Source organism: Vidua chalybeata, chromosome 7 (assembly GCF_026979565.1).
Source record: "Vidua chalybeata isolate OUT-0048 chromosome 7, bVidCha1 merged haplotype, whole genome shotgun sequence".
NCBI lineage: Eukaryota > Metazoa > Chordata > Aves > Passeriformes > Viduidae > Vidua > Vidua chalybeata.
The window spans coordinates 11,684,316-11,709,908 of NC_071536.1; the positions used below are offsets into that span (position 1 = coordinate 11,684,316).

Below are 25,593 nucleotides of genomic sequence, written 5' to 3' on the forward strand. Positions count from 1 at the left end.
TAATATATTGGGATCAGAATGCCAATACCACATGCTAACTTTTGTACACCAGTTTGGAGGGGGGTGGCAGGGAAGAAAAGGAAAGACAGACACTTCCTGACCACTAGTCAGAAGTTAAGAACTTTCAAAGAGAGCTTATAAAAAACTCAAGTGTTCACTGGAGATTATGCTGTTGGGATAATGAGGTATAAAATATATAAAATAACTGCACAAATGGAGAATAAGGATGACAAGCTATCCGAGATTAAATAATTATTTCTGAGCTTTTGCTTCCACATATATAAAATATACTTTTATATAAATATATATTTGCATGCATGTATATGTATAAAATGTGTGTATACTAAATTATAAGTATATATGTGCTCATATATATAAACCAAAGTAAAATTTAAAATATATTCCATTTACGTATCTATAAATATGACATTCTAACATTTATTTATATGTCACATTATCCATAAAAAATGCAACACTAATTTTAGCAAAGCCTACAAATACAAGGAGCCTCAGTCTTTGTTGCTTCTTTTATTTTTTACATTAGATTTCTTAAGAGTTCTGAGAAACTCTCAAAAAGAATTCTAGGGCTTTAATTGAAATGGCATGAGATGCTGAATCATTAACAACAGTGTCTTTCAACCCGTGTCCATTATGCACAGAAATGTCTATCAAAACCCACAAAGAACGAAGAGGTTTTCAATATTCTCATTAAAATGTGACTTTGTCTCATAGTTCCAGCTAATTGAATTTCACTTACAGTTGTCATGAAGTTTTGTAGGGTAGGCAAAACAGTGATTTGCTGGTAAATGATGTATATAGGAAGAGAAATAAATATTTGAGAAGTTCTTAGCCCTCTTTTTTCAAACATCAGGGAGAAAGACAAAGAATACAACTCAAGCAATGAACAGTTCAAGAAGCAGCAGCTTTTACAAGGAAAACTTTGCTCTGGATGGCTGAGTATCACTGCAAGAAATCCAGTCTGCTTAGCAATCTCAGACAAGTTGACATGGAATTGCACAGCAGTTTACTGCAAGACGTCAGTACAAGCCTACCCCTCACACATACTACTGTTAAAATTATTTGGTTTCGGCCTTTTATAATGCCACCTGCAAACCTGGAGAGAAGAAAGAAGACTTTACCCATTATAAATATCACCAGTAGAGGCAAGGGGGAGAAAAGGGATTACTAAAGGTAAGGACCTGTCAATCAGAGATGGTGTAAAATCGAACTGATGAAAAGAGGTGTGAAGAGGGTTGGGTGGGTTTCTTTCATTTGTTTTGGGGTGTTTTGTTTTAAATCATATTGGTTTAGCAGGGTGAGAATAGTCCGTGTCAAAAGAGTTTGAGCTCAGAGAAATACGGCAGCTTTCCATAGATTGACAACTCTGTTAGGTGAGACAAACACGCTGTCTCTATTAAAATGTAAAAGTAAAAAGTGGCAGTAAGGAGTGACAGTCAGGAAGCGACCCAATACTTAGCTGGTTGATCACTGTATCACGTCTTGTTATTTAAGGTATTATATCACCAATGTCTCTCCTATTTATTAAACTCTTCTCACTAGAAAATCTTTGATCACATGAATAGGGGGCAATGACTCAGACAAAAGTGACAGTGGGCTGAGGGGTCAGAAGATCCCAAATTATAGTAGCCTTGTAATTTATTGCACATTACTCACATAAGAAAACTGAACTCAGGTTTCCTCTTGTTTTTTTCCCATACTGCTACCTTGCACTTGCGTAGAAAATAGCATATCTGGTCTTCCCAGCTACAGCAAACTTGGCTGTATACATCAGGCACAGTTAGCAGGGTTTTGCCACACCTTTACTGCACCTTTCTTGATACAGAAATACAAAACCAGCTTGTGCGTGTGTGTTCAATATAGCCCCCAGCTGGTATGTTCCCCCTTTACCTGACATTCCCTTGGAAGCTATTGTAGTTCTGGAGACAGCACAGATGGGAGTATTTCACAGGATCTTTCCCTACTAATCATCTGCTCAGGTCCTTCCAATTGCCTCAGAGCCCTACCCTCTTGTACCAGCTTAGGCAAATCCATTCTCTCATCGGTATTTACACCCTTCAAATATTTATACACATGGTTATAATCCCATAAGGGGCAAGATGGTCATGCTGCTCTCACAAAGACCAGTCTGAGTGAAGGAGCACAGCACTGGCTGCCACATTCTTGCACACAGCAGCCTGGGGCTTGGAACTATTCGCTGAACAACACCGTGTGACACAGATCTGGTCTGTGCTTTGAAGTAATACTGAAAAGCAGGCCACAAGTGCAAAGGGCCTCCAATTAACATCGGAGAGCAGGGCTGAGTGCACGCATTTAAAGTCTTGAAGGAAACAAACACACTTGCAGCCTGGGTTATTTCCTGCCCCAGCCATGTGCACTATCAAAATCCAGAGGAGAGTTCTTAACATGTCTATGCTTTGGTTTCCTTCTTATACAGTCAGAAGAGATGTGGGAATCCAGGGCATTCCTCTGGCTGCCCTGGAAGGTCTGGGACCCTGGAAGGGGGTCAGGACCCCAGGGGGTCAGGAGCTCCTCTGTACAGAGCCCCAAGAGACACAGTCTCTGATCTCTGTCCATGGAAAAGTGTTTTCAATCTTACAGGATGAATTACAAGCTCTGAGTGTTTGATATAAGTAGTAATTAGTGTGGCACGGGTGCAAAAGTAGAATTTTAGGATTCTAGATAAGGGGTTCAAAGGGAGCAAGATGGAGGAAAATTGGGTATGTCTTGTCGTTTTTCCTCTTCTTCTTGCCTGCCATGTTTCACTGTGATGTTGGCGTTTTTCTATTGGTTTGGGCTGGGGCCAATCTATTCAACATGGGTGATAGATATTGGCACGTTATTGTAAACATAGCACACATGGTTTTTAGTATATAATGTTTGTAACATCCCACTGAGGGGCAGAGCCCCGCACACTGTCCTGCAAGACAGACCTGCTGCAGGTCAGAGAGAAAATAGCCTTCCACTCTAATCACCCACACACAGCTCTATGCAAGCACAACAAGTCTTCCCCCCTCTCCAGTCTATAGACAGTATTAGAAGAAACTGGGCACAAGAAAAGAGGTCTCTGAGGCATAAATGCAAGGCACTGCTTCTTGCAATGGCTTTGCTCAAGGTAATGCATTGCTTAAGAACCAGAGCTTGGCAATCTCTGTCTACAGTGACAGGGATGGGAAGGATCTCTTGCTCTGTGTTAACTTCCCTCCTCTGTTTTCTCACTTCTCCTCCCGTTCAACTTGACATCTGAGCACCATTTCACTCTTCTGTACACCCCTTTCCTTGCCATGGCCACACACAGCAACTAACCCAAGCAAACCACCCTGCCAGTGCCTGCTAAAGCTGTCCCAGAGAGCAGTCAGGGCAGGCACTCCACACTGCCCTGCCAACACACCAAGCTCAAGTACCTGAGAAGAGAAGGCAAACTCCATTTCAATGACCCATTCTGCTAACTTCTGCAGACAGAGCACATCAGTTCCATGTACACACTCACAAGAGCTAACAAGGAATGGGTCAAAAGAAAAAAAACGCATATCCACAGGAAATCACACTATTTTCTTTTTCACATGGATTCTAAGAAAGTAGATACTAAAAGCATCAAACTAACACTGTTGTTCTTCCACCCCACAGAGGAGGGAATCAGCTTTCACAGCAGGTCACAAAGGCACAGGAGAGCACGCAGGGTACACCAGATTGCAGCTACTTTCATACTACTCTGGTCCCAACACTCAGCACTGTGTATTCTATATACCTCCTACCAATTCCCTTCTCTTGCATAGCCCTAGTAGAATACCTCACCCAAAAGAAAAAAATTTCATCAGGGCATGTAAACTTTATTAAACTACATACAGAACAGGTGTCCCTTTAAAGCATGATTCTTTTCCTCTCTAAAAGGCACATGTAGCAGGTTCCCTACTGTCAGGTGTAGACTCGAGTGATGAAAGAAAAATACATAAATGTTTATTAAACCTTTGTTGCCATTTACACCACCAACTTTCACACCCCAGTGCCAAGCTGTTAACGAATTCCCATGCTGTTCCAGAAGACATTTCACAGCTCCTGTCAGAAAAGGGAAGTTTCACGAGGGCAGCACTCGCTGGAAAAGTCTCGGCTCCCACCACCATCAACAAAAAATCACAAACAGCTGTTTGTGGAATAAATGTGTCCTGCCCAAACTGTGTGGGAATAAAGAGCTTCTTCCAGGGAGGCATGGGGCCACCTTCATGTATACCTCCTGATATATTTTTGTCCCAACACTGTTCGTGCTAAGACTTACCAATTTACCGAGCAACCAGGAACAGAAATGATCCGTAATAAGCCAAGTGACCACAAGCCAGTACATGAGGCTCAGGCCAGGTGACCACTGCGTGTGTGCATGCGCGTGTGTTACAGCTCAAATGTTTGGACACACTCCTTGGGGAGCTCTGCAGCTCCAGGCTACAGCCCAGGCTGGCAGCCCTACAGCAGGGCCCCTCCAGGCACACAGCCCCCTCAGGGAGGCACATACCACCTACCACTCAGTGCCATGTTTCCTTTCTGCCAGCCAGGCTTTGCTGTGCTGCTGTACAGCTGGGAAGCTCAATGCTTCCTGCACACAAGGCACACACCAACTCGAGCCTCGGCAGCTCTGCAGGGCTGCTGTGGGGAGCTGCAGCAAAGGCGGAGTGAAATCCTACAGCAATTTTCTCTTCTGCCACAGCTCTTCCTTCCCCTCCAACTAGCTCTTCTATCCGCCACAGAAGACCCTGTTCTAAAAAGAACAGGCAATGGCAAGATGCTTCTTGCAGGATGAAGTGAAATTGCCATTCCCCTCATTTGGCGTCATCCGGCCAAAATGAAACAACTCAAAAGGTGACAATTGTTACAGGCTAAGTTACAGCTTAGACAGCTTTTACTAAAATACCAAAGCTTTGACAAAGTCGTTTACTTTGTCCCTGGAGGACATAGGGACACCTACTCATGTCACTGCTTGCAGAGCATGATGCTCAGAGCATTCTGAAAAATGCACCTGAGGACCCTCAACCTCTCATGCAGATCCTGTAATTCAGCTGATCATAAAAAGAACAGACTGTTTATTAATATGTTTTGCTAACAGAAATCAATTCCAAGCACTAGAACAGAAGCAGACTTGTCCTACATCCATAATGAATACAGTAAATAGCTTTATTTTTCCCACCTTTTTAATATCAGGAAGTTGTGTTCCCAAATAAATCCTTATAATAGCAATTTAGTAGCACGTTTCTGTCAACTCTAGTTAACAAATTAGAGTCCTATATTCTATAAATTTTTGCATTAAACAAAACAGTCTCAGAAATCGATTGGCTGTCTCTGCCTGCACCTCATCCCTCAGCTTACAGACAGCTAGCACAGAGGCAAGATACTGCAGAACATGCTGCATACTTCAGCTTCATATCTCAAGAGCAGCATGTATTTGTTGAAGATGTCTAAAAGATAATGGTGGACTAGTCCTTCAGTGTGAAGGTAAATAACCTGACCAAGAGATTTGTTAGCTGATGGATGTTTAAGGTATTTTCTGTCATTCTAAATATTATACCATGTGATGTTAGAGGAATATAATAGCTGCCTTAAAGATGAAAATACCTTAGTTTTTTTCTTTTAGACTAATTGCAATAATTAGAGATTCAGCTTCTATTTTCTAGTGGAATTATTCAAGCAGCACATCGAGCGACAGATCAGTATCTGAACCTGCTCATTGTTAAACTCAAAAACACAGTGGCCATTTCCTCCCTGCACAGTGACTAATTTCTTTCATGAGTCAATCTGTCTCCTTCCCTCTATTCTCACAACAGAGCAATGCCACAAAAGCAAGGTTCCCCCAGGTGAGCTGCTCAGCCCGAGTGGGTCACTGCACTGGATGACATGCCCCCTTGGAGCATGTTTTCTGCAAAGCCCATTCCCCTTCGGAAGTGCCAAGAATCAAGTCTTGGCCACTTAATGCAGCATGTTCCACATGTTAGCTCGCAACACATTGAGCAACCGTGTTAACTGAGATGGATAGTGCTGTCAAACAGAAAGCTGGCTCACCAGGATGGAAACAGTGGGATATGCTGACCTTCTACATTCAGGAAAAAAGAGTCCCTAAGATGACACAAAGAATTTTGTATTAAAACCAAAAAAACTACCTTCCTGCAGGGCTTTTACTACCATATTGTGCAAATAAATACATGTACATAAACTCTGCCTATATGAAGAACCTGAGCCTCTCTCACAGAGCAGAGTCTGACAGAGGAAATGAATCATTATCATCCTGCTTGGACAGAAGTTTGCACAAGGAGCCCATGCGATTAACCACTGCCTGGAACCCCTGGATTCAACACCACTGTTGCTCCTTCTGTTCCCACGTTCAAATACCTAACTATACAAAGCAACTCAACAGAGAAAATTCAAATCCCCAGGCAAATTGCTTTTAAACTACTCTAAATGTGCACAGGTTTTATTGGTGATATGGAGAGAAAAACTTACAGGCTTCTCTTCCAAAAGAATAAGCACTGAAATAACTTGTTTAGTATTATAAAGCCTCTTGAAATTTGAAGTTCATTCTGGAAAGATTTTTCCCAACCCACCACCTCCTGCCCATCTCCTTCAACATTACAATTTTAGGTTTGGGTTTTTTTAAACTTATATTTTGGGTAGAGAGAGGAAAGCTTTGTTTATTTTAAGATTTTGCTGCTAACAAAGAATAATCTCTGAGTGGAAGGGACTACAGTGCTTTACAAAGGGTTTTGCAGCAACATAGTAGGTAAGTGAAAACAGAAATCAGCCTGCACATTTAGTCCTACAACTATTTGCCATAAAGATAGCATGCATATATACGAAACCATTATCTACAATGCATAATTTAAAAAAATGAAAGACTACAATATGCTATTCAAAACTGCCCTGATACAAAGAGGAATACTAGATACCATCTGGCTGTACACCTAAAGGTTGTATCTTCTGTGCTGACTTCCTGGAAGCAGCAACCTGCCTCGTGGTGCAGAACAAGTGTGTCATGAATATCCTGACTGATCATTATCAACAGATTTCACACTTCAGCAAGATCTAGCTAATGCTTTCTATTCAGGCTAAAAATGTAGGGCTTGTTATACACCTAGTTTAGGATTAAGCAATTAACACAACTGATATAAACACTTCCAAGACTTGCTACCAATTTTCTTACTTTTTTCTTACATCAAACAACCTCAGGTGCTGTCTTCTGCAGTGCAGAGAAGTGGGAAAAAACTATTGAATACCTTGTGCCTGAGCTGCAGAACTGTGGGAATACCCCAGAGCCAGGAGCGCTGTCTCCACCAGCTGGCTAAAGAGCACATCTTTGCGAACCAGAACGAACTCAGCATGCTCTTCTCGATTATCGTATTCAAGAGAGGCGTCTGACTGCTCCACCACACAAAAGACTGGAATCATCAAACCTACATAGAAAAAAACACCAAAAAAAAAAAAAATCAACAAAGCATCAATAAGAGGAACATGAACTGTGTCACAAATGTCTAATTAAACTTATAAATTAACACACCTCCTAGAAGACTCATCATAAGTGGAAATCTGCTTTTCTTCCTTGTGGGATAACTTTTGTTTTCTTTCCAAGAAAAATACTGAAGTCTCATCACTTCACTCATTTAAAAACCACACTAAAAGCTCTAGAGAATACAGTTCAGGAACAGAATCATAGCCAGCACAAAGATGAACAAGACTTCCTAATAAGACTTTTTCAACACCACAGAAGTTTTCTACAGTTCCATGAATGTCCTTATTTCTTTCGGGTCATTTCTCCACATTCAGCCATATGAAAACCTGACCCACAAATGCTATTTCTGCTTCTCTCTACACAGTGAACATATGGAGAAATGAGCAGAGGCTGGTCCCCTTGGAGGGCCCTGGGATATTTGTGCATTTTCAGACCATGGCCAGTCTTCTCACTGTGCAAGGAAAATACTTACGAATTTATTTTGTTGAAAATTATATTCTTGTGTTGGCAGCTGATGGTCACTCAGACCCAGAGAGACCAATGGCTGTCTTTCTGCTGCATCCATGAGGAGTGTGAGAACAACTCTTTTGGAAAAAAAATCAAGGATGAGGAGGAACCACAGAAGTGAAAAACTCAGGGGGTGGTCTGGATTCAATTTTGTTGTGTTTTATTGCAAATCTACTTTTGTGGTTACAGGATCAAGTTATCTATGGCATTAGATAAATTATGAGGCATGAACTTAAAGGGATTCAAAACTACAGGCAGTAGAGAAATGTGCCAATTTGCAGGAAACAGCCCCACAGTGCATTCCCAGAAGGAAGAGGGAACAGACTGAAAGCCTACAGAACTGCATGGCCATTTCCACCATCTGCTACAGGCCAGTCTACCTCCAGTCACAGACATTTTTTACCTGGTTACATATCTCTTGCTAGTCCCTAGGTAAACTAGAAAATATTGCTGCAGAGAACAATCTCAGCCTAAAGCAGTTTTCCAAATGTGCCATCTAAGGCTCATAACGTCACCAGCAAGTTCACCTCTAAATCCTGTTCTTCAGAATGAAATATAACCATTTCCAGTAGACAATAACTACAAAAAATATCTGAGTGTATTTATGAATTTCGGACACAAATCACAGTATTCCTGGACCAGACTCTTCTTTAAGGGAAAAAGAAGAAAAAGCCACATTTCAGTTCTCCTTCACAAAGTCTATTAAAATTTTTTGAGCTACTGTCAGTAGCTTCAAAACCTACTATCTACAAACCAATAGCTGTATATCCCTTCAGAGGAGTCACCCTGCCCTGGAATAAATACAGTCATATCAGTATCTGCTAAGGAACTTAAATACTCCTTGTCTTACATTTCGAGAAACTAGATCTACTTTAAAATATATTTTAGATACACAATTCTCAGTTAGTGACTTATCTAGCACACAGTGGCCCTCAATTTGACATTCTAACTGCAGAAGCTACACACTACAATATCCACTTGACGTGTTTCAGTTCTTTGTTTTAAAACATATCTCAAAGTAACATGAAAGAAGGTTACAGTATCACATTGATACTGCTCCCTCTTCACTGCTTGAATCTGGGTTAAACTGATGCATTTTGCAAGTTCAAGCAGCCGAATTCTAACACTTAGTGCTAAAAAAACACTCGGTGAAAAAAAAAAAATCTCTAGGTGCTTTCCTGAAGAGACAGCACATGGGTGATCATGTTCCTCTGAAATAAGTGACAAAATGTCTTTTCCTATCAAAGGTTAAAATTCGAATTCTATTTGTCCATACACCATTTAACTAGTTAAAACAAAAATAAGTCTCTTTAAACGACAAACTTTCAATCCTGTCGAACATATAGGCTGTCACAGCACTTTTGATGGGGCTATTAATGTCTTAGCAAAAGATTAAGATAATTGGCCAAATGCTGAGGCTGTAGTATCAGTTGTGTAAATTACATTTTGGCAAGACAGAAAAGGTGGTGAAGCAAACTGATGAGAGAGATGTCACACTGTCTTTTATGCTCCTGCTGGATGCTTCCTTGTCATACAACAGTCTCTCCTTTTCAGCACAGGAGAAGCACCTATTCTGTGCACTCATCCTTTCCTGTCTGAGTACAATCAGGATCTCAAATGCTACAACAGATGCCATACATTATATCACTTTATGGATAGCACAAAGGACCCCACACAACTCCTGGCCATGATGACTTTCCTGCCCCTTCCTGCTGCCCATGCTTGCAGGAACCCTGCTAAAGAAACAGCTTTTGGAAAAACATCTCTGAACTCAGTGACCCAGAGTAACCGATGATAAGCTGCTATTAGTACCTTAAAAACAGAGAGCAAAGGGCAGGTTACCACATCTGTCTGATGTGATCTGATACTGACCCATTCTCATGCCTCTCACTATATCACCTGGAACCTTAATACTGATTTTAAAAATAAAGTAAAAAGCAACAGTAATCAAACTTATTTCCAAGCCAACCTCACTCCAAGGAAGTTTCAACTGCTTTGCTCGCTATTTCACATGAGAGAGTTAAACTGTTGTATCTCCAACAAACTTACTACCTCAAACGTCTCTGTTTCTTAATGTTATCTGAAAATAAAGGTATTTTAGTACATTGGAATCAAAAGGAAAAACTTCTGCAGACGCCAACATGCTCTTTACATGCTGATATACACCATGGCTTGCTCCTACATGCATATATTACACCTCCAGCTCGCTACAGGGCCCTTAGAGAAGAGCAATACAAGTTAGTCACTACTCACTGTCATTCCAGTTGAAGAACTTGGAGCAGTACTCAGAGAGCTGGAGACCAAGCATCCATAATCATCTCACATGCAGTGCTACTGCAGTGCAAGCCAGCCTTACTCATGAATCGTGGAACTCCTCAGCTCTTTCCCTAATGAGCCATCAGCCAGAATCCCTGTCATCCTCCCTCGCCTGTGCACACGCACCCAGCGGCTGAGGTCCCCTGGCACTGAACTGGCGTGCACCCGCTCCCCCACCTTTAGAGAGAGGCTGCAGGCAGCGATGCTGCACAGCTCATGGTGCATGACACACGGCACTGCTTTTCACAGGGAGAAAACAAGGAGTTTTCCGAGGGCTAAAAAGGAAAGAGTTTGTTTCCTTAAAGGACAAACACAATGCTAGTATGTACACAAAACAGTACCAGCAATTGCAAATCATACTAAAGGCTTTTACTCCTTGATTTTGATTAACATAACTCACTCATGAACAGCTCCTTCATGCTTCCCGCAGAGCTTTGACCCCATATAGGTGGCATCTGCATAAAATGTCAGGGGAGCATAAACCAAGATCTACAGAAAGGCTTTTGTAAGGACATCCATACACAGCAAGAATTCCATCTGACCAACGAAAGAGAGCAGTGCAAAACTGTTCCCACCATTACCCAGAAGAGCAGCAACCAGTACCTCTGTATAACATACACATTTAAAGCAAATCAGAGATGAGATTTAAGCTCTGCTGTTGCTCTCATGGAAAAGCTGCAGTGTACAGAGAATCTCTGTAAATACACTTGCACTTTTTGCCAAGATTCTTCTAAGGGCCAGAGAAATTAAGTATGTATCAAAGAGACCAAATGCACATTTTCTCCTCCTCACCCATTTTAATCTATAGTTTTATTTCACTGGGGAGTAATCGATTATTTTAAAATGAAGGAAAGAGAAATAGATATTAAAGAAGTGAAAACCCGAGATAGTCTGCTGCATACAGCACCCATTTTTACAAAAAAGGACTTAGAGCCAGTTAAAAGTATTATCAACCTGCAATCATATAGCTCCCTGGAAAACATTTTCAGTTGTAAGCCTTCCAAGTAAAAGCTGCAGATTTCTAATGACAAACTAGAGGGAAGAGAAGAAATCAGGTATTAGGAAGTCCTGCACTTTTTCTTCTGTTTATTTGCAAATAATAATTGGTCCAGCACATGCTTTTTTAAGTAACAGATGTGATACTATTGCACTTAACTTCTATGCATGGTCTACTTGCACAGAAACATCACAGGCAGAGAGGAAAGCTGAGAGCTCTTACAGGCATCCACCTCTCCAGCCATTAAATAGGGAGCAGTGCATGGATGCTTGTGCATCCTAATAAGAATAAAATGAAGATCAACTAGAACGAAAAAGCACCAATAAAATTCATGTCTTTTTAGATTAAAATCTCTTTCCATCAGGACAAGTTTTGAGTCCCATCTAGGTGTTCTTTAATTTTATCTAATTTGAACAATTTCCAAACATCAAGTTGATTAATTTCAACAGCATGGTGTTATGGAAAGATTTACTGCACAGGGGCTGTCTAGCAGGGAATTAATAAAGAAGCCAGTTCTTTGCCCTAAGTAACATGAGGTTTTAAGACTTCCCAGATTTCTAGTGGGAATACTTCACAGCACAAGCATGTTTTCTTCTGGGAGTGAAACCCACCAAAATTATTAAAAACTGAGATCAAATGGTGGTGTCAAACCCAAAGGAAATCACTCTATAGTGGAGAGATTTTTATCAAGTGAAGAAAGTGGAAAATAAAGTTTTTGTTGCTGTTATGCTTTGGGTTTTTAGGTTTTGTTTGTTGGCTATTTTTTTTCTTTGTTTTAAACAGAACAGACACACATGCAGAGTAATCTCCCTCAATGACAAAGCAAATTTCTATGGTTTGGAGTTCAGAAACCAGGGCATCTACTTGAAAATTCATAAACTACTGAAAATTCTTCTTTACTTTATGTAGAAAACATTTTGCCTACCAGAGACTGCAACGTGGGCCACTCTCTGGGCTGGCCTATCAGCCACAGAGAAAATAAAAATCTACGTAATAGCAAGAGCAGAATCCACAAATGCTTATTTCTACGCACACCTAAAAACCACTGAAGTACAAGCAACTTTGGTTGGACTTCTAAGATGAGACCCTTACTCTACAACAGAAATTAAGAAGCCCAATTAGCAAAGCATGGATTGTCTGTCTTGAGGAAATTATCTAGATGAAGATTCCATAGAATTAACAATAACGCATGCTTCCACAACTGGCAGTAGCCACAGGAAGCAATCAAACTACAAACATTTCCTAAACCTAATCTGCTTCTGTTCTTTCTTTAGAGAGAGACCTCTATCCAGCAAAGGCAGTCATGGGGAAAGCAGACCATTTATTTATTTCTCTCTGCACTGCAGTAGAGCTGACCTTACATATACAGATTTGGGATTTTAACTGTCTTTCCCTTTCTTCTAAACAAATTTGAAAAAGAACCTAAACTGAGAAAAATGCTTTAAAAGGCAGAAATCAGCACAGGAGAGGTTTGCCAGCTCTCCTTTTCGCATCCTGCAGCTCTGATTGAAAAGGCAGAAGTCAGTTCAGTTTGACAGCTTTCATTACGCAGAAATACCTGAATTTCTGCAGCCAAGATGCGATCCTGCATCCTGAAGTGTAGCACAAATCCGTAATTTCCTTTTTGAAAAACTTAACCCCACCACTAAGTTCATTTAAAAAAAGGGAAATAAAAAGGGAAGCTTTAAAGCCTCAGTGTGCCACTTCTTCAAAACAGTGTAAACTGCAAATCCTGAAGTGATCAGAAATTAAAATCTAGTTAATGTGTTAATAAATCAGGAGGTTTCTACTAAAGACTTGACTAGCTGAACAAACATAAAATCAGAGAATCATTTCGCTTGGAAAAGACCTTTAAGATCACATGTAACAATAGAAGATAAATTCATAATTAGAAAAACTAACTGCACTCCAAAAATGTGGGGTATTTTGTCCAGTTGGCTGGGGCTTTTTCAAGAGGAAAGACACCAAACAGAATCTGGAAAAAAAGGTAGGTTTTTTTAATCTCAACAACACTTCTGTTTAGATCACAGCATAGCTATAGCTGATGGTGATGCGAGATCTCCAGAAAATGCTGCAGAGTCCAGCTGAGGGCTGCAGATGCAGGAGATACAAGGACAGGCTAAACAAGCACAATCACACCGTTTCCACAGGGCCACACATACACAACTGTTCACGCTCAAGAAGTTCAGCCCGTGGCAGTGCAATTCCATGATAAAGTGGAAGAAACAGAGCTCCCTCATTTCAGCAAGCATTAGGCATGTCCATTAAGGCTCACTTTCAAGTTACACCATAAATTACGAATACAATTAAATCGGACAGAATATAAGTTGTTGGCACTTAACTTATTTACATTAAATGCTCGGTTTGGGTAAATGGACTGTGTTCCAGCCTTTTACTTATCAAGCACCAGCTTACAACAGCCTTATTATGAAGCTGAGAATTCTTTCACTGTAAATCTTTTTTAATAGGGACTGAAGGAATGACTTTGCAGTTGTTTGTCACTAACCACTCGGAACCACGTGAAGAAAGCTGTGTGCACACACTGACAGGCGGCCAGCAGGAAATCGCTATGTCAAATACAGGAGACTGTACCAAGACCTTTGCCACTGTGCAGTCCTATGTGGCATCAAGCACCTCATTACAGAAAAAGGTTTTGTTTAAAACCAAGGACCCTACTTTCTGCTAATCCTCTGCTCTCCAGTGTGTTCTAGACAAAATGCAAGATATCTGATTTTGCATATAAGCAGTAATGTGATGCTGTTAAACTCCTACTCTTCATGGGTTTATAAACCCGCTGCAAATAATTTGTTCCAGGATGCAATTTAGTAAAGAAAAGCTCAGTCCACAGATGATTTTAATACAACGTTTGCCAAAGAACCAAAATCATGTTAAATAACATTACATTGTAGAATTTTTCTTCTTAGGAGGGCCAGAGGAAGCAAAACTAAGGACAATATCTTTCTACTCCTCCTCAGCTATTTTTTCTGGCTTTACATATTCAATAAATCTGTAGGCAGGAAATGCATTTCTACATTTTATATTTTAGCCAATGGCGAACGCAAACCACAAGGTATTATTTACATCTTTCTTCAGCTTCCAGTCCTTTCTGTGGCTTCAGTCTCCCAGCCATTGCAGCTATCCCAGATCTCAGGAAGTCTTATAAATAAGTCACTACCATCTCTGCAGATGTCCTCTGCTTCTGACAGCTTAACTACCCAAAGAATCCTTCTCCTAGCTGAAATAACAGCCTTACTGTTTAACACAAAATATTTCAGGCCACTATCCCACCACAGAAACATATTATGAAACTCATAACTTGATTCAATTATGTTTGAATTTCTAAAAAACTTTTGAAAAAGAAAAGCCACATTTAGAGCGTGTGCTGTGACAAACAAGAAACGAGAAACAGAAAAACACCAAGCATTTACCTCTGGCACAGCCTCTCCTGCAGCGTGTCTGGGACAGAAGTGTTGCTCACAGGAGATGAGACCTTTTCTTAGTCAAAGCAAATCAGCTGTTTCTGGTAACAAATCCCCTTTGTTAAAGCAGCTGCACTAACTCAACCCGAAGTTTGAATCTGTCCCACCTGTTGAGTTCACAGAGTAGGAACAGGAGCAGCCCCACTGGGGCTTTGTGCCACCCTGTTAGCCCAGGGACAGCCACACACAGGGCAGCCAGGAGGCAAGAGCAATTAAACAGGAGAATAAAGCACTTCCACCTCTCTCATTAAACAAGCAAAAGAGAGTGCAATGATAGCCCAGAGCTCCAAATACTGCTTTGAGGAAGCCCGAGTGGGAAGGCAGCACAAAGGGCTGTCTAGGTTCCTCCAGCAGAAAGCTCAGCCCTGCTGTGCAGCAGCACCCAGAGCATGCAGGAATCCAGGAGGGTACCAGCACCATGCTGTCCACCAGAATCACACACAAGCCTTCCAATCCATGGTACAGAATCATAGAATCAGTTAGGTTGGAAAACAGCACTTAAAATAATTAAGTCCAACTATTCCCATTGAAAGGAAAAAGGTGAAGATACTATAGCTATATTTTTCCTACATAAAACAGCTCAGTTTTTCAACTTGTTTCCCAGTTATAAAAGAAGAAAAAATACTCCTCATCCATACTTCATAATATCAATTAAATGGAAAATATACTCCTTTCAGTCAAAATCAGTGGAATGAACACTTCTAAAATCAGATGACTTTTTGTTAAAAAATCACCTTAAGCCATTAATTTCCTCTAAGTTTTAGGTTTTGGTTTCTTTAACTTAAAAACAAGTATAGGGTTTGTGAGGGGTTTTTAGTTTGGGGAACTACTTTCTGTTTCTTTTCTCTCAAAAACGTAACAGAACTCACCTAAGGGGTTAAGACTTTCTATGCCAAGTTCCACCCAAAATTATTTTTAATGACCAACATTTTTAAACCCTGAAAACTGGAACCACTAATAAGCCCTTAAATTCAGTGGTGCTAGCAGATGCCACCATATTATGTAATTTTTGAAGCAAAAAAACATCTTCTAGCAAAAGCATTTTAATGAAGGTTCTATTAACTAGTCTCCTGGTACCAGGATAAGTCCCCTGGAATGTAACAGAAAAGCCTCCATAGCTCATTTGAGGTTTTATTTCTGGAGAAGTGCTGCAGACCACACTCAGGCCTATTTTGGGGTCTCCACTGGGACCCACCAGCAAGTTCTTTTCTCCATCATGTCCATTCCTCTGTGAACCACTCCCTGGCAAGAAAAAGAAGAAATCTTGTCACCCCTTCCACATGTTACAAGACAAATGTCTGCCAACCTACATCTCTGTCTTCAAACCCACTTGCAGGCTCCAACAGTGAGACAAATTGAATTACCTGCAACCACTGTAACCACTGCCTCCTTCCTCGTATCTTATAGATAGTGGCAGCACTAGAAAACCTAATTTCTAAGTGACAACGTCAACAGATACGGCAGAAGTGGCTATGAGCAAAAGTTACAAGTACACATGCAAGAGGACAAGCCACATGAAACTCCCTCAGAATAAATGTTGTCAAACTCAATGGTAACTGATGAAGCTCTTCATCCTGCTTCACTTTCAGCAAGGGTAAGGCTACTGCTACAGCAATATCATTACTAGATGGTATTTTTCTGGTGGAAGACGACCACAGAAATCTTCATCGAATCTTCAGTGGGAAAATAAGTGGAGGAGAGGATCACAAATAAGCAAATGTAGAAGCCATTCATTCTGTCCTCCAGAAAGCAGCCAGCTTCCCCCTCTGCCATCCTTTTCACCAGTCAATACAGAGTCTTCAGACAGTCTGCACCTACAGCCCATTAATGGGTCAGCAAATGGCCTCTGGGGCTTGGCCTTCACTTACTACTCCAATCTTTTACACCCTTGTGGACAGAGGGCAACTTCTGAGTGGCCTTCTCATGTATTGTCTTACCGCAGCATTGGGGGGGAACCACTCTACAAACATACAATCACACATTTAACAGCTATCAGTTTGGACATTAGTCCTTTAGGAATATTTACATTTATCTGCCAGCAGGTCACATTAATTAATGGGTTTAATAACTACCAGATCTTTATAAAACAAGTCATGAGGTCAAGGAACAAAAGTTAGATACATTCTCTTTCTCAGGAATGCACACTACACTCCATCCAGTTAGGGATATTTTGGGGCAAGGGTGGAAGAGACTTGCCTATAGGCTGACCTTCTGTGCGTGGATTCACTTGTGATGAGTCAACAATGCTTTTGGGGCTCAACAAGCTGAATTGCTACATTATTATGTACACAAAACTACACCAAAGTATTGGATACTTCTGCTAGGGCAAATGCGTGTGTTCACAGAGAGGTGTTAGCCAAAGAAAGCAGATTACATCTGCGCTCCAAAGGCCAAACTGGCTCCCAGTTCACTTTTGGATGCCTTTCCAAATGTTGATTTATAAAGCTGTATCATACAGGACTACAGCCAAGGCTACTGTAGCAAGGCTCTCTCTTCCCATGTATGGTACAGGAGAAAGAACACTTCTGCTTATAGGTCTAGGAGTCAGAGAAAATGGGGAGCCAGGATCCCCAGTCTCAGGCCTTCAGCTACAGTTTGGTCCCTTTGCAAGAGGCACACAGACACACAGCCCCTTGGCACAGGGCCTTTCTGCCTTTTGGGTTTTAACTGAACCTGGAGATGGCAAGGTGGCAAAAGGGCCATAGGAGAGTCCATCACAGGTAGCAATGGCTTAAGAGACCAAGTGCTCTTATTTGCATTCATGTCCACAGATTTGAGGGGGGCACAAAAAACCAAAACACTCACCTACATGAAGTAGCACAGCTTTTCATTTTGAAAGAGAAGAAAATAGTTTTTACTACTTTCTACTTGTCCATGGCATTCTCAAAGCTCATGTAGCTGGCAGGTCAATATGACACTGTGATCATATTAATGTCATCACAAAGGCTCAATACATTCATTATTATGCCAGACCCAGACACTCAGATAATGCCTAACTTTAGCACTACTATCAAGCACTATGCCTACTTACTGCACACTTGCTCACAGGAGCTCATATAAAGTCTACTCTCCTGACTTCTAGCTTGAGAAACAAACTACTTTTTGAAAAAAAAGCAAAATAATTTTTAAAAAACCCTCACACTTCTGTTACTCTGCATTTTCTCTAAGTCTAAAAATTGGTAGCATGTATGACAGGTCCACCTCATTTTTCTTAATGATGTTTTTATTATTCTTTCACTCAATTAAAACAGAAATGGATATTGCATCTTCTGACTGTATAATTGTTATTGTAATCTGTTTTCGATCACTGCTTGGGAAATGGGTCCAAAACAACATAAACTATCCACAGCCTCAGAATACAAGTCATTTTCTTTTACTACGATACTTAAAGAGACATCTATCATGTTGCTCCGCTAACGTGTTTGTATTATGGCAAAGAAGTTATTTGTAAGTTGGGAAAAGACATTATGAAAATCACCTTTTACTCCAAAGTATTGTCTAACTCATAATTTATAACTACATTTCTTAATAACCATTCAAAATAATAAGGCTGGAAATTGTGCACATCTAATTTTAATATATAAATAATGGAAATGCACATAAACCAAAATATGCTCAAAATATGAATTTATATTACTCTCCAAAAAATAGGCTGGTTATAGTTTGGAGAATAACATGCTTCATTTCCAATATACGCCTGTCAGTTAAATTTATGGCAAAACATTCCCCGTGAGTTTAGATTACCAAGATGGTAAATACCTCTTTGTGAGTTTCCTCACTCATCTGAAGCTTCCGTCCAAATGCTGACAGAAGTCAGCAACTTCTCAAGAGTGAAGTGCTGGTGATACCCAAGTAAAGACAGACTAATCCAGCCCCTTCTCAACATTACAAATAGAATGGAACAGCTGAGAGAGAGACAAAGTAACCTTGTGGCTGTATACAGCCATAGAAATCATGCTTTTGATACAAGAAACTCCCCTCCTGACATTTCATGCCAGGTTTAGTACCTTTGAAAAGATCTGCTGTCAGTAGCGCGTCTTTTCATCTCAGTGTGTGTCTTTGGGGAACAAATGAGGGAGCATGTTTAAGTGGAAGACATTTCTACTGCATTCTGAAAATGGAGAGGGTATATGGTTATCTCAAGAGATGCTGCAGCTTCATATAAAATAATGTCTGACAGGTATTAAAATTTTTCTGACCTTCTTTACCTTGCTGACATTGCTGCTAACAGGGTACAGTTGTGCTTAAATTGTTTAATATTGCCTGTCCATCTGATACAAGGACATCAGTTAGAGCACAATGACTAAACATTTTTAGCCAGATAATTAGCCAGTTAGCTTTCTATTTAGAAAACAAGTAATATGTTTAGACCCTTATCTAGAGCCACCTACTTCTTCAAGTTCTTTCCGTTCCCTGCACACAGCTTCCACAAATAACGACAATTTTCTCTTTTTCTAAACATCACTGCATGAAACACCAATAATCGTTCAGCATTTGACAAGAAATTGAAAATATATCTTGAGTTCAGACACAGTATTCCTGCCCTAGCATCCAGTTTACCATAATATTGATGCAGGGCTCACAGTTCATTTTTTAAACAATCTCTAAATTATTTGCATCGTTTTATTCTAAGTAGAAGTGCCTCCTGGAAGGAAGTTTTACGTAAGTTCTCAGATACTAGCAACACTGACGTTCACACCTTTAAAAATCAGAATAAGAATTACACTTAAAAAACCCAAAGCAAAACACAGTGCTAACCAACCAATAAAACAAACAAACAAAACCTTTCAAACATCTTTTGTAAGAGTTTCTTAATGTCAGCAGCCCTAAACTGATAATAGACAAATGCCAAAACCTTGTATATTTGTAAATCTTCAGGGGACACCCACAGAGCTAGCAAATATATTTAAAAAGAAAAAAAACTAACAACTAAAAATACTGTTTCATGGTTTTTCTATAGTTCCCTGAAATAGAAGAAATAACACTGGAAATATAAAATATTTTTTCCCTTACCAACATTTGGATCAATGCAAATGAAGACTGGGACAAAATATACTCAACAGATGCAGTACGTGCTTTCATACAAAGCACAGAGACTCTGGATTTAAAAAAAATCCCTAACTATAGAATAGTGACAATATGGACAACATAGCTGAGATCACATCACACATTAAAGCAGTCAACACTTGGGAATGGCCATGAGAACTTCAACTAGGTGGGCTAGCAACTGCCCCCAGATGAAATGGCAAAGATTATTTTCTGTCTTTCACAGCACTAATCAATGTAAACTCACTTGTCTGTAGCCTCGCAGCAGACACGCTGCTGATGAGCATTCTGCAACAAGTACAAAGCTTCTTGGAGGGCAATTTTTTTTAGTATCGCTAGAGCCTAGAAAACATTTCTCAAAAGCCATCAAATACTCAGCTGCCTTTTTTCTGCTGTGACTATTTCTTACATCTGCATTAGTGACACATACCACCATGGGGACTGATGCAGCTGACCCCAGACATTTGGTACAGTAGGAACCAATTACCACAAGGTGATTTTTTCAGAGCTAGAAAGGGCTCTGGCTCCTTGCTCAACACAGCGGGCTGGTTTCAAAGCCACTCCGAGCTTCAAAAGGAGAGCACGCTCCTTTGGTAGTTACAGAGTATGATCAGGCACAGGTTATCTCCAACAAACCCCCGTCCTATCAATTCAAAGGGACTTGGTAATACTTTATACCTTGAAAAACTGAGCCTTTAATCTTAAGAACACAGCAGTAGTTACTAATTTAACTAAATTATGAGGGGCAGTAATTAAAGGCCTAACCTAGCTATGCCTTGCAATTTGGGATTCAAAAGAAAATCTTCCTAAGTTTTACAGATTTTCAGCTATTTTGAAAAGTTTAAAAATAAGATTTAAAAGCAGGTTGAGGACTGCTCAATCACAAAAATAAGAATTTTCCTAAACAGGTCACACAGATGTTTGGTGCATATAAATACATGAACTGCCATAAAACTCTTCATTTTACAGCACCGTAGTTGTCATATTGTATTACCATGTTCTGTGTCAATGCGAGCGACAAAAATCTTACTGGTTCAAGTATTTTACTTAAGCTCCAGACCACCGTTGCGGCCCTTTTCCTCCCCATTCCACACAGACAGCTCTAAAGAAAACATCAATAATAGAAAGTAACTGCAAAAATAAATATTCAGGCTAGCCTCTCCATGAACAACACTAAACTCAAATACTTTTAAAGGAATCTTAAAGTAAGTGATACCATCTGAAAGTCTGTGCTACAGGCACTTCTACTAGAAAGCTTCAATATGACATAGCTGTCTATTGAAATGACAACTTGATTACAGTTACATTATGCTAGGGTTTTCTATTTTTAGATCAAGGTAAAACGTTCAGCACCGTAAGAGTATTTAAATAAAATATAAGGATTTCACAAAATTAGGTATTTGGGAAAGATTCTCTATTCCAGTGAGATCAAGAAAAGGCAAGACCCAACTTAAAAAGGGAGGAGTAAACAGAGAATTAATATATATTATTTCAATTATGTTGGTTGCTTTTTCTTTCTTTTGGTTTATGATAAGAATAACAGCATGCCGTTAACTAACATGGCCATGGATGTGGAAAAGAAGCAGGGAGATTACTTGAAACACTTAGGAACTGTTGCAGGGGAAAGAAAAAAAAAATCTTACTACCACTAATCTTAAATCTTGAATTCAAAATTGTTGGTGTCTTTCTGCAGATGCAACTTAAAGGTTCCAAAATTACCCTAAACATCAAATTATGTCTAGGTCATTGAATGGGTGGATACCCTATATTCTGTTTAATTTGTATGTTCAATTGCACACATACTTCAACCAACTGTGTCTTTATTTTAATAACAGACCAAGTACTGAAAACACATAAAGAAAGACTATTTTTCTACCTCAGCAAAAATACAGCTGATACACTGCATGACCCTTCAGGAATGACTGCTCTGGTTGTTCTATTTACATGATATAGCCTGATTGGAAAAGGAAGAGAGGGGTGAAGATCAGCAAAAAGACCAAGAACTCATTTTTAACAATCAGTCCCAAAAAGAAATCACTGTCTTGCTTTTCTTACTGTTCCCGTTAGAGGTTTCTTTCACATTATATACCAAAAACATGTAAAATGCAAGATTTTACATTTCTTCCAAATCCCTACTGAATTATATCAAATTAAAACCAACATTTTCCAACTGTGCAGCCACAGATAAAACAAAATATAAATGTAAAACATAAAAATACAGCTATGCTGGTTCCTGAAACTAACAAGGATTTGCAGCTTTCACGCTTCTGTATTTCAGTGCGCTTAATTCTTTTGAACAGCTACATTTTTCTTTCAGGCAGCAGGAAGGTATTCTTCATCTAGGATCTGGGCAGGAATCTAAAACGTAACCTTTTGCTTTGCTCAATTCTTAAGGACAAGTGAAACATACTTCCTTACTGCGTTCAGGACGCCATGTTAACTAACCATTTAGAACAGAGGAGCAAATCTGATCAGGCTGTATCCTTCCATCTGCACAGAAGTGAATTTTTGCTCCAGTCAAGTGCCTTAAATCCTTGTAAAGATATAAAAGGCAGTACAAACCCTACAATATTTTTACAGAAATATGTAGAATGGACTTTGACAAACAGCTCTTTAACCAACAGCCCGTGTTTCTGTCACCCCAGAGATATATTAAAACTGATTTCTAACTACACTAAGCAGACGTGACCAGGATACACTGAACTTTAGGGGGCTCACAGCAATCAGCAGCAGCGCTCTGAAGAGTCACTGCATCCACATTTCTGTTACATCTGACTTCATACAAGCTCCGTAACTATAGCTACAGATTAACATCCTGATCATACACTTTGGTTTGAATTGCCTGAAAGCTTTTCCCCCATTAATATTTTGTAAATTGAATCACAGTTTTTAACAGTTAAATGAATATGAGCATATTATCAGACTGCATCAAACTAATCTAAACAAAAAATGTTTTGCCATCATTTCCTGTTTCAAATTTGAACATGGTCCCTTGGCTATAATTTGCTTCTATGCTTCTTTTTCAGCAAAATCAAACTTCAGAACAGCTCATTCTGCATACTGGCATTTTAAGTTGCTTTCAGACACTTATCTTCTATGCTCTTCAAATCAACACACACATATATATGCGCACATCCACTCTTACACAAACAGGTTCACGAACTGCAATCAACAATTCTGTAAATATAAGTTTCCTAGTCATTAATCATTCCTCTTTTTTTTTAATCCTTATGGAGTGAATTACTAACTGAGAGGAGACGCCAATTCTAGTAAGTGAATGTTACCCAACAGGGATATAAAGCTGTCAACACCATAGTGCTCTTGCTTGCTCTAAACTCTCTCCCAGGCTTCATATGTTTTTTAAAGCGATATTAGTCTTTTTTTCCAAGGAACCTTACTCTCCTTAAAATCTGAGCACTTGTGTTTTATTACATACAGGTTTTAAAACAGACTGCTCAGATAACTGTTGAAATATTTTAGAAGCACTGGGTTAGTCAGGCAAACCAAAACTGGACTCTAATACATTGGACTGACGCTAACAACATTGTAAACAGTACCAAAACTTTTAAATCCCCTATTAAACACAACCTTTAAGACCTAGTTTATCTTTTTAGTGACCTTCACTAGATTATTATAGCTGCTGTAATGGCCCTCTGAATTAAGTACATTCACGTTAGGAATAAAATCCAGGAAAGTCACAATGCAAAATTTCTCATGAGAACAATTGATTTTCTGTCTGCATTACATAAGCTTATTTTAAAACACTTTTTCACTCGTAAAACTAGAGAGAAAGCTAGAAACACCGATAGCATATTTCTCTATTTCTCAGGGAAGTCACTAGAAAAATAATTGCAGCAAACAGTACGATTATAAAACTGGTTACCAAAGGTCATCACACTCCTCATAGCTGCAGGTAGTTGAGAGCTTATTGCTCTGTTCTCGCGAATTAACTTCAGAAACTCCTATTATTACAACAAAAAGCCACTTGACAAATAGGAAGAAATTTCAGCATTTATATATCTAAGGCCCAAAATGAGATCAGAAAAAGAATTGCTAGCATGTGGTTTTGCTTTCAAAATCTTTAGATACACATCATGGAATTAAAAGTAAAACAAAAAACCTGAAATGGTCTGGCAGTTTTCGGTAAAGTATTTCCATTTTTGTCCCAAATACAATTCTCATTCAGTAAGTATTAGCACTTGTTAAAACCCAAGAAATAAGAACAGAAACACTGGCAACTGAAGCCTTGGATGTCACTTCGCTATGACCTTCAATAGTTTCCTTTTTGTCAAACTCTAGGCACAATAGTAGGAGAGTCCCTATCAATATTTATTTCAAATAATGTTTATACCAATTTGCCAGTAAATTAAAAGTAAGCCCTTCCACAAACGTCTACAGATGCATTTCACAACTTCAGTGAAAAAATTACTAACACCACAGTAATCACTGCAAAGATACAGACTTCCAAAAATACCTGAAACAGGTGTGATCTGCATGCAGAAAAAGACCACTTGATCATAACAGGTTCTTAAAGACCAAACTTGAAAAAGAGCAGAAGAAAAATATCTGGAAATTAGCTATGTTGATTTATTCTAAGAGTATTTCCAGGAGAAAAAAAAAATCAATTTTAAACTGCACCATTATCTTATTAAAAAAAAATCTGCCTTAACTAATTTAGTATTGAGTATTATAGAACCTAGGTAAGTATTCAGAAAGGAGTAATTTTTTTCTTGCTTTCAGTATCAATAAGGAGTAATGAATAACCTTTGTTATGAACAGCCTAAGCCCAAAGAGACTGAGACTGTTTAAAGAACACCAGCTAAGGAAAAAAAAAAATTACTCCTTCATTTCTTATTCCCCCACACTTCTACTCTCCAGTCTACAGTACCTTTATAAACGAACTGAAGAGTAATGAATGAAAACTCAGGGTCTTAAAAGTTTGCTTTCAGAAATGAAAGTCTTTTTCTTAAGTGGAAGAAATCTTCCACAGCTTAACAGGCCAGATTCAGGCTGAACCACCAATATAACTATAAAAGCTGCTGAATTTCTCCTGGCTAATACAGCTGCAACTAGAAAGCAAACATATATTCCAAAACATTTAAAAGAGTTCTCTTAAAGTATATTTCTATAAATGCCCCAAGGAAAAATATTTCAGCTCTAATCCTAACATTCCTTTAAAAATCAAGCACCTTTGACGCCCAAGTCTCAAAAAAGGCATGTAAAATTACATATGCTACTTTTTATATGATTTAACTAGTTCCTTTTAACAATTATTCAACAAATTATTTCTTCACCAATTTCTAAGTGGAATATATTACAAGTTTTTCACTGCAAAGCTGTTTCTTCTTTTTCCATACATTGGAAGAGCACAGAGAAGAGGATTAAAAACTAAATATATAGAAACAAAAAACTAGTGAGCTCTCTTACCCTTCATTAGGTATATAAATGAATCCTACTCTTTTAAAATAAAATCTGCAGCTCCTTAGCAAACTTCAGCAATTAGGAAGCCTATTGAGCCAAAGAAGTCTAAAACAAGCATCTAATGGTAAAATCGCTAAATAAACCTCACGTAATAGAGAGTCATGTGACAACCATTTCAATGTATCTCTCAAAACGCCAGTTACACAAACTCCTTGTGTATAAACAACTACAGTTATGTGTTGCCGCTCTGCTCATTCTGAAACACAAATACGGAGGTTTTTTTAAGGTAAAGTTATTGGTGGCCTTTCCTGCAGTATTCTGTTCAC

At 39.3% G+C, this 25,593-nt stretch overlaps 1 protein-coding gene across 5 annotated transcripts in view; it reads right to left on the reverse strand.

Annotated features, from left to right (window-relative positions):
• Positions 1-25,593, reverse strand: part of SATB2 (SATB homeobox 2) — a 130,858-nt gene that overhangs the window by 100,485 nt on the left and 4,780 nt on the right. For all 5 annotated transcript variants that reach the window (XM_053947986.1, XM_053947990.1, XM_053947988.1 and 2 more), the window contains one exon: positions 7,269-7,445. In XM_053947986.1, coding sequence (XP_053803961.1) covers positions 7,269-7,445 — 177 coding nt within the window. The remainder of the gene's footprint in view (positions 1-7,268; positions 7,446-25,593) is intronic.